Consider the following 15,303-nt stretch of genomic DNA (forward strand, 5'->3'; position numbering starts at 1 on the left):
ACGGATGCGACGTGTGGCAATCCGTCGCAAATGCGTCGTCAATGCAAGTCTATGGGGAAAAAACGCATCCTGCAAGCACTTTTGAAGGATGCGTTTTTTCTGCAAAACGACACATTGTGACGGATTGCAGAAAACGCTAGTGTGAAAGTAGCCTTAACCACACATAGGTCCAAGGCATAGAAAGATATATTCATCGTAAGTATCATCATGGTACTAATGCAAAGGCACTACTCATTTGTGCAATTAATTATGGTGTCAGCCCTATGTATTAGCAACAGGCCTTAAATTAAATCCTGTAATGTGAAACACCACACAAATCTACACTCATCATATTAAGTCTCCATAATGGCAAAGTGCCATCCCCGCAAGGAAAAATATATGAAAGAGACAAAGTGCCACTAATTGCAAAGTTGCTTACCCATGGTCAGAGTGACTTGATGCCTGGGACCCCAATCCACCCCCTAACGCACGTTTCGCGTAGGCCTTCTCAAAGAAGGAATGAATAGAGCTCCCCAGACCCTGCGTTTTATAGCCACATTCATTACACGGCGTGTCATTAATGCGCACGCGCGCCACAAGTAGATTCCTGCTCCCCGGCATTCACCAGGAGCGCACGTCAAGGGGAAATCCCCTGTTGACGTCAGAATGACGTGCGCGCCTGTAACACTGAAGCCGGACACACAAGGACTCTTCAGCGGATGAGGGGCGCGTGCGCAGAACAGCCGTCTGAATGATAGAGACAATAATAACAAAAAAGAATATGTAGATGGTAATTAGGGCATTTGAAGCCCGGAAAAACAGATAAATAGAAGGAGAATCAATGATTAGTACCGTGATAATTTAGAATTATATCATATAAGGTGCAAAAGTGCTAATCAAAGTGCAAAAATAGTGCCGTAAAAAACCTCTATAATGAGGTGATGAACACATTACGACAGCGCTTCAACGATTATCATATATATAAAAATGATTATACTTAATGATAATTCAAAAACAATATTGTGCTAAATAAGATGTTGTGATAAACACTAAATATCATCATAACATAGTGATAAAAATCACCATGTTTTTCATAGCATTTTCTTGACAAAAACATAGACAAAGACATAAATTCATATGTTTCTCCTTCAAATGAATTTCCACCATCTTCAATTTAAAGATCACTGATGTAATCCACAGATTGCCGTCATAAAACGCCAGACATGGAAAAACTCAATCTAGGAGTATACAATAATAACGTAAATAAACAGAAAAAACACAAACAGAAATGAAATTTATTAATGAGAAAATTGTTACCACTGCTTGCACAGAAGGGGGGCGCGGAAGAACAAGGGCTCTCACAAAAAAAAGGGTCAAAACTTAATTTCTGATTTAATCCAACAGGGGACAGAGTCAAGAGCCACAATCCACCTACATTCTACCTGAGCCAACAACCGTTTTACATTCTCTCCTCTCAAGTGCGGTGAAATTGCAAAAAAAGTGCAATCCCACACTTGTTTTTTGATTGGCATTTTTACTAGGTTCACTAAATGCTAAAACTGACCAGCTATTCTGATTCTCCAGGTCAATACGAGTTCATAGACACCTAACATGTCTAGGTTATCTTTTATCTAAATGGTGAAAAAAAATTTCAAACTTTGCTAAAAAAAAAATAAATAAATTGCGCCATTTTCCAATACCTGTCGCGTCTCTATTTTTCGTGATCTGGGGTCCGGTGAGGGCTTATTTTTTGCGTGCCGAGCTGACGTTTTTATTGATACCATGTTTGTGCAGATTCGTTCTTTTCATCGCCCGTTATTGCGTTTTAATGCAGTGTCGAGGCAACCAAAAAAAGTAATACTGGCGTTTCAAAGTTTTTTCTTGCTACGACGTTTAGCGATCAGGTTAATCCTTTTTTTTATTGATAGATCGGGCGATTTTGAACGCGGCGATACCAAATATGTGTAGGTTTGATTTTTTTTTTATTGTTTTATTTTGAATGGGGAGAAAGGGGGGCGATTTACACTTTTATATATTTTTTTTTTTTCACATTTTTTTCACTTTTTTTTTTTTTTTTTTTTAACTTTTGCCATGCTTCAATAGCCTTCATGGGAGGCTAGAAGCTGGCACAACTGGATCGGCTCTGCTACATAGCAACGATCATCAGATCGCTGCTATGCAGCAGAAATGCAGGTGTGCTATGAGCACCGACCACAGGGTGGACCTCTATGGTTACAATGCAGAAGCATCGCTGAACCCCTAAGCGGTAGTTAAATGCCGCTGTCTGCGTTTGACAGCGGCATTTAAATAGTTAATAGCGGCGGGTGAATCGCGATTTCACCCGCCGCTATTACGGGCACATGTCAGCTGTTCAAAACAGCTGACATGTCCCGGCTTTGATGCGGTCTCACTGCCGGAGCCCTGCATCAAAGCGCGGTATCTGACCTCGGATGTACTATGCCGTCCGAGGTCAGAAAGAGGATAATATTCTATGGAGCATCTTATGGGGCCAAAATCATTTTATGCAGCATTATAGGGGGCAAATGTTTCTATGGAGCATTTTATGGGGCCATAATCAACCTTTGTGCAGCATTATATGGGGCAAATGTTTCTATGGAAAATCTTATGGGGCCATGATCAACAGTTGTGCAGCATTACATGGGGCAAATGTTTCTATGGAGCATCTTATGGGGCCATAATCAACTTTTATGCAGCATTGCATGGGGCAAATGTTTCTATGGAGAATTTTATGGGGCCATAATCAACCTTTGTGCAGCATTTTATGGGGCAAATGCTTCAATTGAGCATCTTATGTGGCCATAATCAACCTTTGTGCAAATGTTTCTATGGAGCATCTTATGTTGCCATAATCAACCTTTGTGCAGCATTATATGGGGCAAATGTTTCTATGGAGCAACTTATGGGGCCATAATCAACCGTTGTGCAGCATTATATGGGGCAAATCTTTCTATGGAGCATCTTATGGTGCCGTAATTAATAGTGATGAGAGAATATACTCGTTACTCGAGATTTCTCGAGCATGCTCGGGGGACCTCCGAGTATTTTTTAGTGCTCGGAGATTTAGTTTTTCTTGCCGCAGCAGAATGATTTACATCTGATAGCCAGCATAAGTACATGTGGGGGTTGCCTGGTTGCTAGGGAATCCCGACATGTACTTATGCTGGCTATCAGATGTAAATCATTCAGCTGCAGCAAGAAAAACTAAATCTCCGAGCACTAAAAAATACTCGGAGGAACCCCGAGCATGCTCGAGAAATCTCGAGTAACGAGTATATTCGCTCATCAGTAGTAATCAACCTTTGTGCAGCATTATATGGGGCAAATGTTTCTATGGAGCATCTTATGGGGCCAATCAAACTTTATGGAGCATTATATGGGGCGTATTTTGTATGGATCATCTTATGGGGCCCATCATAAACTTTATGGAGCATTATATGGGGCTCCTGATTCAATATGGATATTCAAAAACACTTAACCTACTGATGTCTCAATTTTACTTTTATTGGTATCTATTTTTATTTTTTTAAATTTACCAGTAGCTGCTGCATTTCCCACCCTAGGCTTATACTCGAGTCATTAAGTTTTCCCAGTTTTTTGTGGCAAAATTAGGGGTCTCGGCTTATACTCAGATAGGCTTATGCTCGATTATATACAGTAATTCTTGTGTTTTGACTTTTTTTTCTCATTACGCCGTTTAGAGATCGGATTAATTCATTTTTCATATTGATAGTTCAGGCAATTCTGAAAGCGGCGATACAAAATATATGTGTTTTTTTTTTTTTAAATCATACATTTTTATTTAATTTTTCAACATACAATCAAAAACAAAACACCCCACAACCAACCCCCACTACATAGCAATTAGCAAATACCTTATATTAAACCCATAGTGACAAAGCCAACCTTAATCAGGCATATCTCGCTCAACACGAGTAATACAGTTGTGGCCAAAAGTATTAACACCCCTGCAATTCTGTCAGATAATACTCAGTTTCTTCCTGAAAATGATTGCAAACACAAATTCTTTGTTATTATCATCTTCATTTAATTTGTCTTAAATGAAAAAACACAAAAAGAATTGTCCTAAAGCCAAATTGGATATTATTCCACACCAAACATAAAAAAGGGGGTGGACAAAAGTATTGGCACTGTTTGAAAAATCATGTGATGTGTCTCTAATTTGTGTAATTAACAGCACCTGTAACTTACCTGTGGCACCTAACAGGTGTTGGCAATAACTAAATCACACTTGCCGCCAGTTGACATGGATTATAATTGACTCATCCTCTGTCCTGTGTCCTTGTGTGTACCACATTGAGCATGGAGAAAAGAAAGAAGACCAAAGAACTGTCTGAAGACTTGAGAAACCAAATTGTGAGGAAGCATGAGCAATCTCAAGGCTACAAGTCCATCTCCAAACACCTGAATGTTCCTGAGTCTACCGTGCACAGTGTCATCAAGAAGTTTAAAGCCCATGGCACTGTGGCTAACCTCCCTAGATGTGGACGGAAAAGAAAAATTGACAAGAGATTTCAACACAAGATTGTGCGGATGTTGGATAAAGAACCTCCACTAACATCCAAACAAGTTCAAGCTGCCCTGCAGTGCGAGGGTACAACAGTGTCAAGCCAGGCTGGAGTTTGCCAGACTTAAAAAGCAGGCTGGAGTTTGCCAAAACTTACCTGAAAAAGCCTAAAACGTTTTGGAAGAATGTTCTCTGGCCAGATGAGAAAAGTAGAGCTTTTTGGGCAAAGGCATCAACATAGAGTTTACAGGACAAAAAAAGAGGCATTCAAAGAAAAGAACACGGGTCCCTACAGTCAATCATGGCGGAGGTTCCCTGATGTTTTGGGGTTGCTTTGCTGCCTCTGGCACTGGACTGCTTGACTGTGTGCATGGCATTATGAAGTCTGAAGACTACCAACAAATTTTGCAGCATAATGTAGGGCTCAGTGTGAGAAAGCTGGGTCTCCCTCAGAGGTCACGGGTCTTCCAGCAGGACAATGACCCAAAACACACTTCTAAAAGCACTGGAAAATGGTTTGAGAGAAAGCACTGGAGACTTCTAAGGTGGCCAGCAATGAGTCCAGACCTGAATCCCATAGAACACCTGTGGAGAGATCTAAAAATGGCAGTTTGGAGAAGGCACCCTTCAAATATCAGGGACCTGGAGCAGTTTGCCAAAGAAGAATGGTCTAAAATTGCAGCAGAGCATTGTAAGAAACTCATTGATGGTTACCGGAAGCGGTTGGTCGCAGTTATTTTGGCTAAAGGTTGTGCAACTAAGTATTAGGCTGAGGGTACCAATACTTTTGTCTGGCCCATTTTTGGAGTTTTGTGTGAAATGATCAATGTTTTGCTTTTTGCTTCATTCTCTTTTGTGTTTTTTCATTTAAAACAAAATTAAATGAAGATAATAATACCAAACAATTTGTGATTGCAATCATTTTCAGGAAGAAACTGAGTATTATCTGACAGAATTGCAGGGGTGTCAATACTTTTGACCATGACTGTAAATAAACATGGTACCGCTGAAAACGCCATCTTGTCTTGCAAAAAACGAGCCGCCATACAGCGTCATCAGCAAAAAAATAAAAAAGTTATAGACCTCAGAATAAAGTAATGCAAAAATAATTATTTTTATCTAAAAGTTTTCATTGTATAAAAACGCCAAAACATAAAAAAAAATTATATAAATGAGGTATCGCTGTAATCGTACTAACCCAAAGAATAAAACTGCTCTATCAATTTTACCACACGCGGAATGGTATAAACGCCCCACCCAAAAGAAATTCATGAATTGCTGGTTTTTGTTCATACTGCCTCCCAAAAATCGGAATAAAAAGCGATCAAAAAATGTCATGTGTCTGAAAATGTTACCAATAAAAATGTCAACTCGTCCTGCAAAACTAGACCTCAAATGACTCTGTGGGCCAAAATATGGAAAAATTATAGCTCTCAAAATGTGGTGATGCAAAAACTATTTTTTGCAATAAAAAGCGTATTTTAGTGTGTGAAGGCTGCCAAACATATAAACCCACTATAAATAGTAAATCAAACCCCCCTTTATCAACCCCTTAGTTAGGGAAAAATAATAAAATAAAAAAATGTATTTATTTCTATTTTACCATTAGGGTTAGGGATAAAGTTAGGGTTAGGGTTGGGGCTAGAGATGGGGTTAGGGTTTGGATTACGTTTACGGTTGGATTAGGGTTAGGGGTGTGTTTGCATTAGGGGTGTGGTTAGGGTTGGGATGAGGGGTGTGTTCAGGTTAGGGTTGGAGTTAGAACTGAGGGGGTTTCCACTGTTTAGGCACATCAGGGGCTCTCCAAACACGACATGATGTCCGATTCTGCAATGCTGTATATAAGCCCCCGATGCAACCTGAAAGATAAGAAAAACAAGTTAGATTATACTCTCCCAGGGGAGGTCCCGGTCAGATGGGGGTCGCAGGTCCGGGTCCAGCGCCTCCCATTTTCATGCGATAGCGTCCTCTTCCTTGCTTCTGTTGCGGCTCCTGCGCAGGCATACTTATTTGTCCTGTTGAGGGCAGCGTAAAGTACAGCAGTGACCTTTCACAGTGCCTGCACATTGCAGTACTTTGCTCTGCCCTTAAAAGGGCAGAGAATAAAGCCTGCGCAGGAGCCGCAACAGAAGCAAGGAGAATGACAATACCGTATGAAGATGGGAGGCACCGGACCTGCGATGCCCATCGGACCGGACCGCCCCTGGGTGAGTATAATCTAACTTGTTTTTCTTATCTTTCAGGTTACATCGGGGGTTTATCTACAGCATTGTCAGAAGTGCGTTTTAAATGCCGCTATCAGAGTTTGACCGCAGCATTTAACAGGTTAACAGCAGCGGTTAGTTTACGATTCCCCCCCGAGGCTGTTGCGGGCACGTTAGCTGTTCAAAGCAGCTGACATAAGCCGAAAAAGATGTGGGCTCAGCGCCAGAGCCCACATCAAAGGGGGAAACACGACATACGCAGTACTAGTACGGAGCATGTTGTCAAGGGTTAATTACCCAATATTCAGATTAAAATTTAAAATCAAATACGCTACTTATAGTAGGAGATCAGCAATAAATTTCATACCAAAATTACTTACAATTCAACAGAACTTTTAATTCCACCAAAAGTTTCTTCGCAGCTGTGTGACTTGTGCCTGGAAGTTTCTGAATTGGTTCTCCTTTCTTGTTCACAATTTCAATACGTAAAGCACCTGAAAGCATTCAAGAACAAAAATTATAAAACATAATTATCCTCCAGACATGGATTACGGCATGTCATAGAACGAAAGACAGGTATGGTATATTGTGGTTTTATTTTAGTTTTACTACAAGAAAACGAGGGCTTTGGTGGAATAGGCGTTTGGTAACTGTGTTTGTAATTTTTAAATATAAAAGTATACCGTATATACTCGAGTATAAGCCGACCCGAGTATAAGCCGACCCCCCTAATTTTGCCACAAAAAACTGGGAAAACTTATTGACTCGAGTATAAGCCTAGGGTGGAAATGCAGCATTTACCGGTGAATTTCAAAAAATAAAAATAGATCATTATTTCCCCATAGATGTGCCATATAGTGCTCTGCACTGTTCATTATTGCACCATAGCTGTGCCATATAGTGCGCTGCACTGTTCATTATTTCCCCATAGCTGTGCCATATAGTGCTCTGCACCGTTCATTATTGCCCCATAGCTGTGCCATATAGTGCTCTGCACCGTTCATTATTGCCCCATAGCTGTGCCATATAGTGCTCTGCACTGTTCATTTTTGCCCCATAGCTGTGCCATATAGTGCTCTGCACCGTTCATTATTGCCCCATAGCTGTGCCATATAGTGCTCTGCACCGTTCATTATTGCCCCATAGCTGTGCCATATAGTGCTCTGCACCGTTCATTATTGCCCCATAGCAGTGCCATATAGTGCTCTGGTGTAGAGCACTATATGGCACAGCTATGGGACAATAATGAACGGTGCGTTCATTATTTCCCCATAGCTGTGCCATATAGTGCTCTGCACCGTTCATTATTTCCCCATAGATGCTCCACATAAATCTGTGCCATTGCTGCTGCTGCTGCAATAAAAAAAAAATGCCATACTCCTCTCTTGCTTGCAGCTCCCAGCGTCCGGTCCCGGCGTCTCTCCGCACTGACTGATCAGGCAGAGGGCGCCGCGCACACTATATGCGTCATCGCGCCCTCTGACCTGCACAGTCAGAGCGCAGAGATGCCGGGAAGATGGAGCGGCGCCCGGCGGCTAGAACTGGGACAGGTAAATATGCGATACTTACCTGCTCCCGGCGTCCCGCTCCTTCTCCCGGACAGCTGTCTTCGGTGCTGCAGCCTCTTCCTCTATCAGCGGTCACCGTTACCGCTGATTAAAGAAATGAATATGAGGCTCCACCCCTATGGGAGGTGGAGTCGCATATTCATTTCTCTAATGAGCGGTCCCACGTGACCGCTGAACAGTGGAAGAACTGCAGCACCGTAGACCGTGGGACAGGCGGGGAGCGCCAGGATCGCTGGAAGCAGGTAAGTATGCCTCAGCGCCCTCACCCCCTCACCCGCCGACCCTGCGACCCACCTTGACTCGAGTATAAGCCGAGAGGGGCACTTTCAGCTCAAAAATTTGGGCTGAAAATCTCGGCTTATGCTCGAGTATATACGGTAACTGTATTTTGTTTTATTTCTAATAAAAGACTTTATTCTGGCTATGTCTTTATTTACCATGTAACTATAGGATTAGTGATGGATAGATGTCATAGACGCCTCTCCAATAATAAGCCTTGAGCTTGATGTCACCTGACAATACAAAGGTGACATCAAGGCCACAAATATGAACCCCACTTACCACTGCTACAGGGCAAGTGGGAAGAGCCAGGTAAAGCGCCAGAATTGGCGCATCTAATAGATGTGCCTTTTCTGGGCAGCTGCAGGCTGCTATTTTTAGCCTGGGGAAGGGGTGGGGGGGGTCAATATCCATGGCCCCTTACGAACCTGAGAATACCAGCCCCCAGCTGTGAGCTTTAACAAGGTTGTTTGTCAAAAATGAGGGGGACCCCACGCTGTGTTTTTAAATTATTTAAATAATTTAAAAAAAACAGCGTGGGGACCCCTCTACTCTTGATAACCAGCCTTGATGAAGATGACAGCTGAGGTTTGCAGCCCCCAGCTGTGAGTTTTGCCTGGCTGGTTATACAAAATATAGGGGAAAACACATTGAGTTTTACATTTATATAGCAATCCAGCTATGACAATCATAGAGGTCGGCTGGAGACCTCTGCATGCCATGCCAACCCATCAATGACCCATGGGTGGGATTTCCAGAAGCGCGAGTTTAAATGCCGCTGTCAGAAATGGACAGTGGCATTTAACGAATTAAGAGCCGCAGGTGGATCGCAAATTTCACCCGCTGCTGTCAGAGGCACGTGTCAGCTGTTCAAAACAGATGACATGTGCAGGGAAAGATGTGGGCTCAGTGCTGGAGCCCACATCAAAGGGAGGTATTCCGACATGGGCGTACTATTACACCCAATGTCGGAAAGGAGTTAAAAGCGCCTACATAAAAGAAATAGCGAAAACTGAATTCTGTTAGTGTGATGCCCCTTTCAAGGCCCTCACACAGTATTATGAACCTACATCCAGGGACGCCATCAGAGCATTACTGTCATTACTGGTGTTTGGGGTCTGGTAAGCAAAAGCAAAGAGAGAGGGCCTGGACTGGGTGAGATACGCTGTGCAGCCTGTGTCGAGTTAGCACAGCCGAGACACTGTATAAAACAGCCTAGTAGACTTTGTGGCACTCTAGGGCCAGGGCTAGTTGCTACACTTTGCTTTATTAAGCCCATTACACTCTATACCCGCTGCAGAGGGGGGCGGCCGTGACTGAAATCAGGCGCTGCCGACCCACCCTCTGCTTCTAAGCTGCTGATGTACCCAGGGTCCTTACAGCACATTACATGAAGGAGTTGAGGGCCCAAAAGTGATGAGGTGCGTGTGCTCGCTGATCCACTCGCCTGTCCAACTTCCCATTCTCCAATCTGACAGCCCCACCCTCGTTCACTGTGAAGTTGGAGGCCGTCTCTGTCTGCAAATTATTAAGTACAACTAAGCTGAACCCTACTGACTGCAACGGGATATTATAGAAACCTCATACTTATCCCTTATACACAACATATGGGATAAGTATTAGGGCCAGTTTACACGGTGGATCTTCAAGCAGAAGTTTAGCGCAGACAGCCATGCTGACATTCTGCTGAATATCCACTTTGGCAGCTTCCTTCATTCATATCTATGGGAGGCAGAGATGAGGATTATGCAATGCTGAGTTTTAGCTGCAGCCGTGCAGAGAAAGGACCTGTCCGCACCAAAATTCTGCTTGAAAATCTGCAGTGTGAGCAGGTCCTTATAATCGAGCAGCCGTCCACATGCCAAATCAGCTGTATTACAATGAAAGGTAACAGAGTCCACTATTCATAATAGGTAATGTGACAGCTCACCTCTTTCCCTTTCTGCACAATGACATCTGCATGTCACTAAACATGAGAATATATATAGAAAACTCTCTCAAGGAAATAATAGTCTCCCATAAGGCCTTGTGATATATATATACATGCGTATGTCCAATGTCCATATCTCCAAACAGGCAAGAGAGCAGCTTGCATAAATGATGAGGTGGAAGTGGCGTGAAAGTCTGTGCTGTGTCCTGCTTGCTATTCAAGTGAAAAGCCCCAAATAGGCAGTGTGAGGGTATGTGCACACGTTCCGGAATTTTTGCGCTTTTTGCATGTTTTTTTCGCGATAAAAACGCATTAAAAAAATGCATAAAAAACGCATGCATATGCATCCTATGATTTAGAATGCATTCCGCAAATTTTGTGCACATGTTGCGTTTTTTTTTCCGCCAAAAAAAAAAAAAAAAAACACATTCCGGAAAAAGAAGCAACATGTTCATTATTTTTGCGGATTTCCCATTAGATTTGTGTCTGGGAAAAACCGCAAAAAAATCCGCATAAAATCCGCAAAAAACACGAAAAAAAACTTGAAAAATCCGCATGCAGAATTCCTGCGGAAAACCTCAGATTTATCTCAGGAAAATTCTGCATGCATTCTGGACGTGAGCACATAGCCTGACTCTCAGCAGCATTAAACCTCATGAACAGAACCAGCCTGCTGTTGCTGGCAGGCAGTCTCAGTGTCTGCAGGAGCTGTTACTAGCACTCACTTGATAATCAGTAGAACAAAGCACTTGTAAATTATGCTCACAGCTCACTGGTGTGTCTGCACCCCAACACTGTCCTGTAATGCTGGGCACACAGTGCAGACACATCAGGAGACGGAAGACCACTACATGCTAAGGGGGGTGATATCACCAGTGAGGAGGAGAGGAGTATTAAAAGGGTTGCCTATGTGTATCAAGAACATCTGCAGTAACTCTATGTAACTGCAGACTTGTGAATACTCACATCGTACGCTGTGAGGATTCTCTGGCGTCGGTGGCAAAAGCAAGTGGTCAAGTGTCTGAAAATATGCGATATGCATACTCCCAGCTACACTGCCACTAGATGTGTGAGGTCTTAGTCAATTCATTTGCACTGAAACAGGCCTCGCATGTGTAGTTGGAATGTGGCTAGAAGTACGCATATCGCATACTTGTGGTCACATAACCTCACATAACCGTCTCGCCGCTGGGATCGGAGAATCCTCACAACGCGCAATGTGAGGATTCACAAATCTGCAGCCATAGTGTGATGCAGACTTTAGTGAAAAACCTGGACAATCTCTTTTCATTGGTAGCCCTCCTTCAATTCTTCCTGCTCATGTCTATCTGCCATAGCCAGCAGATGGCCATGAGTTGCACAGTAGGGAACTACTGAACTAAGTGGTCAGCTTGGAAGATATATGTACAAAGCCAATACAACAGTTTTGATATTTCCCAAAAGGAACACAATTTTAACTTTCAACATTTAAATCGAGCAATTTTACCTATTGGATCTCCTGCGGATTTGATATCATTTTCTACCAAACCATCCCCATCAGGCCACGACAAAGCCAATGAGTCTGGGAACCTTGGAAAAAAAGACATATTTAGAACCGATGTCCATATCACAGAATTTCAAAATAGAAAAAGCTCTCTCATCCGTGAAGGTGAAGGGAAAAGAAACCTCTAAAGTGAAACCCACTTACCGAATTTTTCGGACTATGAGATGCACTTTTCCCCAAAAAAATTTGAGAGGTAAATGGGTGTGTGTGTGTCTTATAGTCCAAATGTAGTTTAATTGGCTTGCTCTGGGGGCGAAGGCGGTGGAGAGGGATCACAGGAGGTGCGTCGATGTTGCAGTAAGCCAGCGATGGTCTCCAGCAAAATGGCACAGCATTCGCAGGTCGAGATCTCAGCTCATCATTAAGTAGACATCCCAATCTGTGCATGCGCAGCCACCAACACCATTTTGCTGGAGACCACCGGAGGTTAATCTGAGTTTGCGCAACACCCAGCGCCATTTTGCTGGAGAACGCTGGAACATGAATGTCAGCAAGTGCCGCCCACGGCAAGGGCGAGGTTAGCACAACATTTATGAAAGGAGGCTTATACAAGTCGTGATGACAGAACCTGTCATCACGATTTGTATGAGCCTTTTTTAAATTCCATTGCAGAGCCACTTGTCAATGTAGACCTGCAGCTGTTGCAAAACTACAACTTCCATCATGCTTGGACAGGTTGGGATGATGGGAGCTATAGTTTGCCAAGAGCTGCAAAGTCACAGGTTGTGCAAAACTGCTGTCCCATACAAGACTATTATTGTACAACCTGTGGCCCTCCCGCAGCATAACTAATTATATAATATATATATATATATATATATATATATATATATATATATATATATATATATATATATATATATATATATATATATATATATATATATATATATATATATATATTCGTCTATGGTCCAAATCAGCGACAGGTTCAGTCCGGCCGTGAATTGGCCCCTCCCTACTCCCCTCCAGTCAGTGCCCACATAGCGTTTTAGCAGTCCATTAAACGGACTGCGTTACACCGCGGCATAACCCGGTGTATTGCAGTCCGTTAATGCTGCCATTAACCATGTAAGTGTGACCAACTTTTTACTATTGATGCTGTGTATGCGGCATCAATAGTAAAAACATATAATGTTAAAAATAATAATTAAAAAAAAATCATTATATTCTCACCTTCCGGAGTTCTCGGCAGCCTTTCCCGCTCCTCGCGACGCTCCGGTCCCAAGAATGCATTGTGGCAACGACCTGTGATAACATAGCGGTCTCACGAGACAGCTACATCTTCATGGGCTATTGCTGCAAGGCATTACTGGGAACGGAGCATCGCTAAAGGCCTGAGCTTGATCCGGGGGCCGCCGGAAGGTGAGTATATAACTATTTTTTATTTCAATTCTTTATTTTAACAGGGATATGGTGCCCACATTGCTATATACTACGTGGGCTGTGTTATATACTGCGTGGGCTGTGTTATATACTACGTCGCTGTGCTCTATACTATGTGGGCTGTGTTATGTACTGCGTGGGCGGTGTTATATACTACATGGGCTGTGCTATATACTGCGTGGGCTGTGTTATATACTGCGTGGGCTGTTATATACTGCATGTGCTGTGCTATATACTACATGGGCTGCGTTATATACTGCGTGGGCTGTGCTATATAGTACGCGGCTCTGCAATATACTACGTGGCTGTGCTATATACTGCGTGGGCTGTGCTATAAACTACGTGCCTGTGCTATATACTACGTGGGCTGTGTTATATGCTACATGGGCTGTGAGACTCTTTCACCCGGGGCCCTCAAAAACCTGCAGCTGGCCCTGACTTCACTGATTGTTCGAGGCCGGCTGCGACCGGCGCAGTCCGGCAGCGAATTGGCGCGGGATTTAAACCACGCTTCGCTAATTGGTCGCGCCCGGCCGGCCGAATCCTGTGTATTCATTGCATTATTTTGAAATCTTCATAAATACACTAAATACATATTCTAGAATACACGATGCGTTAGAATCAGGCCACCATCTAGTCTCCCCTATAACAGTGTTAGCAGACCTGTTAAATATTTTACCACATATTTTGCTTAAAAACAAACACATACTTTGCCATTTCATCTTCAATGTATTTATTTATAGATGATAGTTTTGCATTACGATCAAGTTTGGAAATGGGTACACATTTCACCTCATCATACAGTTCTTTCGGTTCCTAGAAGAAAAAAAAAAAGTCAATAATGTGCTAGACTAAAATAAATTCAAAGAAATTTTAATCCTACTTCCCATGTGTTGGTGACCTTATCCAAAATACAAATTGGACAAAGAAGAGGCCATTGCATTACAATTCCTGACATCTGATTTTGCATCTGTATTTAACCATAAATGTTTCAGAGAACATCAAATTTTTATTACAAATCATATTAGTAAATTAAATATACATAGCCGAAAACAATATGGGTGAAGGCAGATAGTAGAAACCCCCAATAGCTCACAAGCATATGTCAGTTAGAAAGTTCAAAAAGCAAATACAGCATATCCACCTCTAAAAACACTGGTTAAAGGCAATCTGTCAGTAAAATCAACCCTCTTAAGCCGCCTATATGGGCATGTAGGTCATAGGAAGCTGAATAAAATCATAACGTGATAGTTGTAATCTGATATCTTATTCCAGAGAAATCCATGCTTTTCATATGTGTAAATGAGCTGTTCAAAACTATTGGCCAGACATAGATCTGCATGAGAATATGCCTCCAGAGTTTACTATAAATTAAAGTCATCATAATAATATGTAATGGCCTCTCTCTGCACTTTTGATAGCACTGCACAGCTGTGTGCGATTACACCTGACACATCTGCAGGTTCCTCTCAGCTTCAGCTTCCATCTCACAGGCAGACAGAATTGCAATACAGCAGAACTGTGAGAACTATAACTACAAATGTGTTTGTAATGAGACCAAGTTCAGTTCTACTGTCCGGTTTTAGTTACTTGTCTGACACTGGTAACGTCTCTCTGCCGCTCTGGAGGAAAGTTCTTCAGACATCATGTAGATTTCACTGGAATAAGACATTGGATTGATAATATGTCATTTTATTCAGCTTTCTATGATTTGCATATCCGTATAGACTGTTTAAGAGGGTAGATCCCACTGACAGATTCCTTTTAAAGATTACGATCAGAGTACAGTGCTTCCAACAATGGCAGGTAATGGGAGAAGAAAAGAAAAAGTATGTACTTTGTTATGTGTAAAATCAGTAATATTTCAT

General features: G+C 42.4%; 1 protein-coding gene across 1 annotated transcript in view; it reads right to left on the reverse strand.

Annotated features, from left to right (window-relative positions):
- SMCHD1 (structural maintenance of chromosomes flexible hinge domain containing 1) overlaps positions 1-15,303 on the reverse strand; it is a 457,067-nt gene that overhangs the window by 251,342 nt on the left and 190,422 nt on the right. The window contains exons 15-17 of the mRNA XM_069731150.1: positions 14,145-14,251; positions 11,993-12,075; positions 7,110-7,223 (exon numbers count right to left, since the gene is read on the reverse strand). Coding sequence (XP_069587251.1) covers positions 7,110-7,223; positions 11,993-12,075; positions 14,145-14,251 — 304 coding nt within the window. The remainder of the gene's footprint in view (positions 1-7,109; positions 7,224-11,992; positions 12,076-14,144; positions 14,252-15,303) is intronic.

This window comes from Ranitomeya imitator, chromosome 6, assembly GCF_032444005.1.
Source record: "Ranitomeya imitator isolate aRanImi1 chromosome 6, aRanImi1.pri, whole genome shotgun sequence".
Taxonomy (NCBI): domain Eukaryota; kingdom Metazoa; phylum Chordata; class Amphibia; order Anura; family Dendrobatidae; genus Ranitomeya; species Ranitomeya imitator.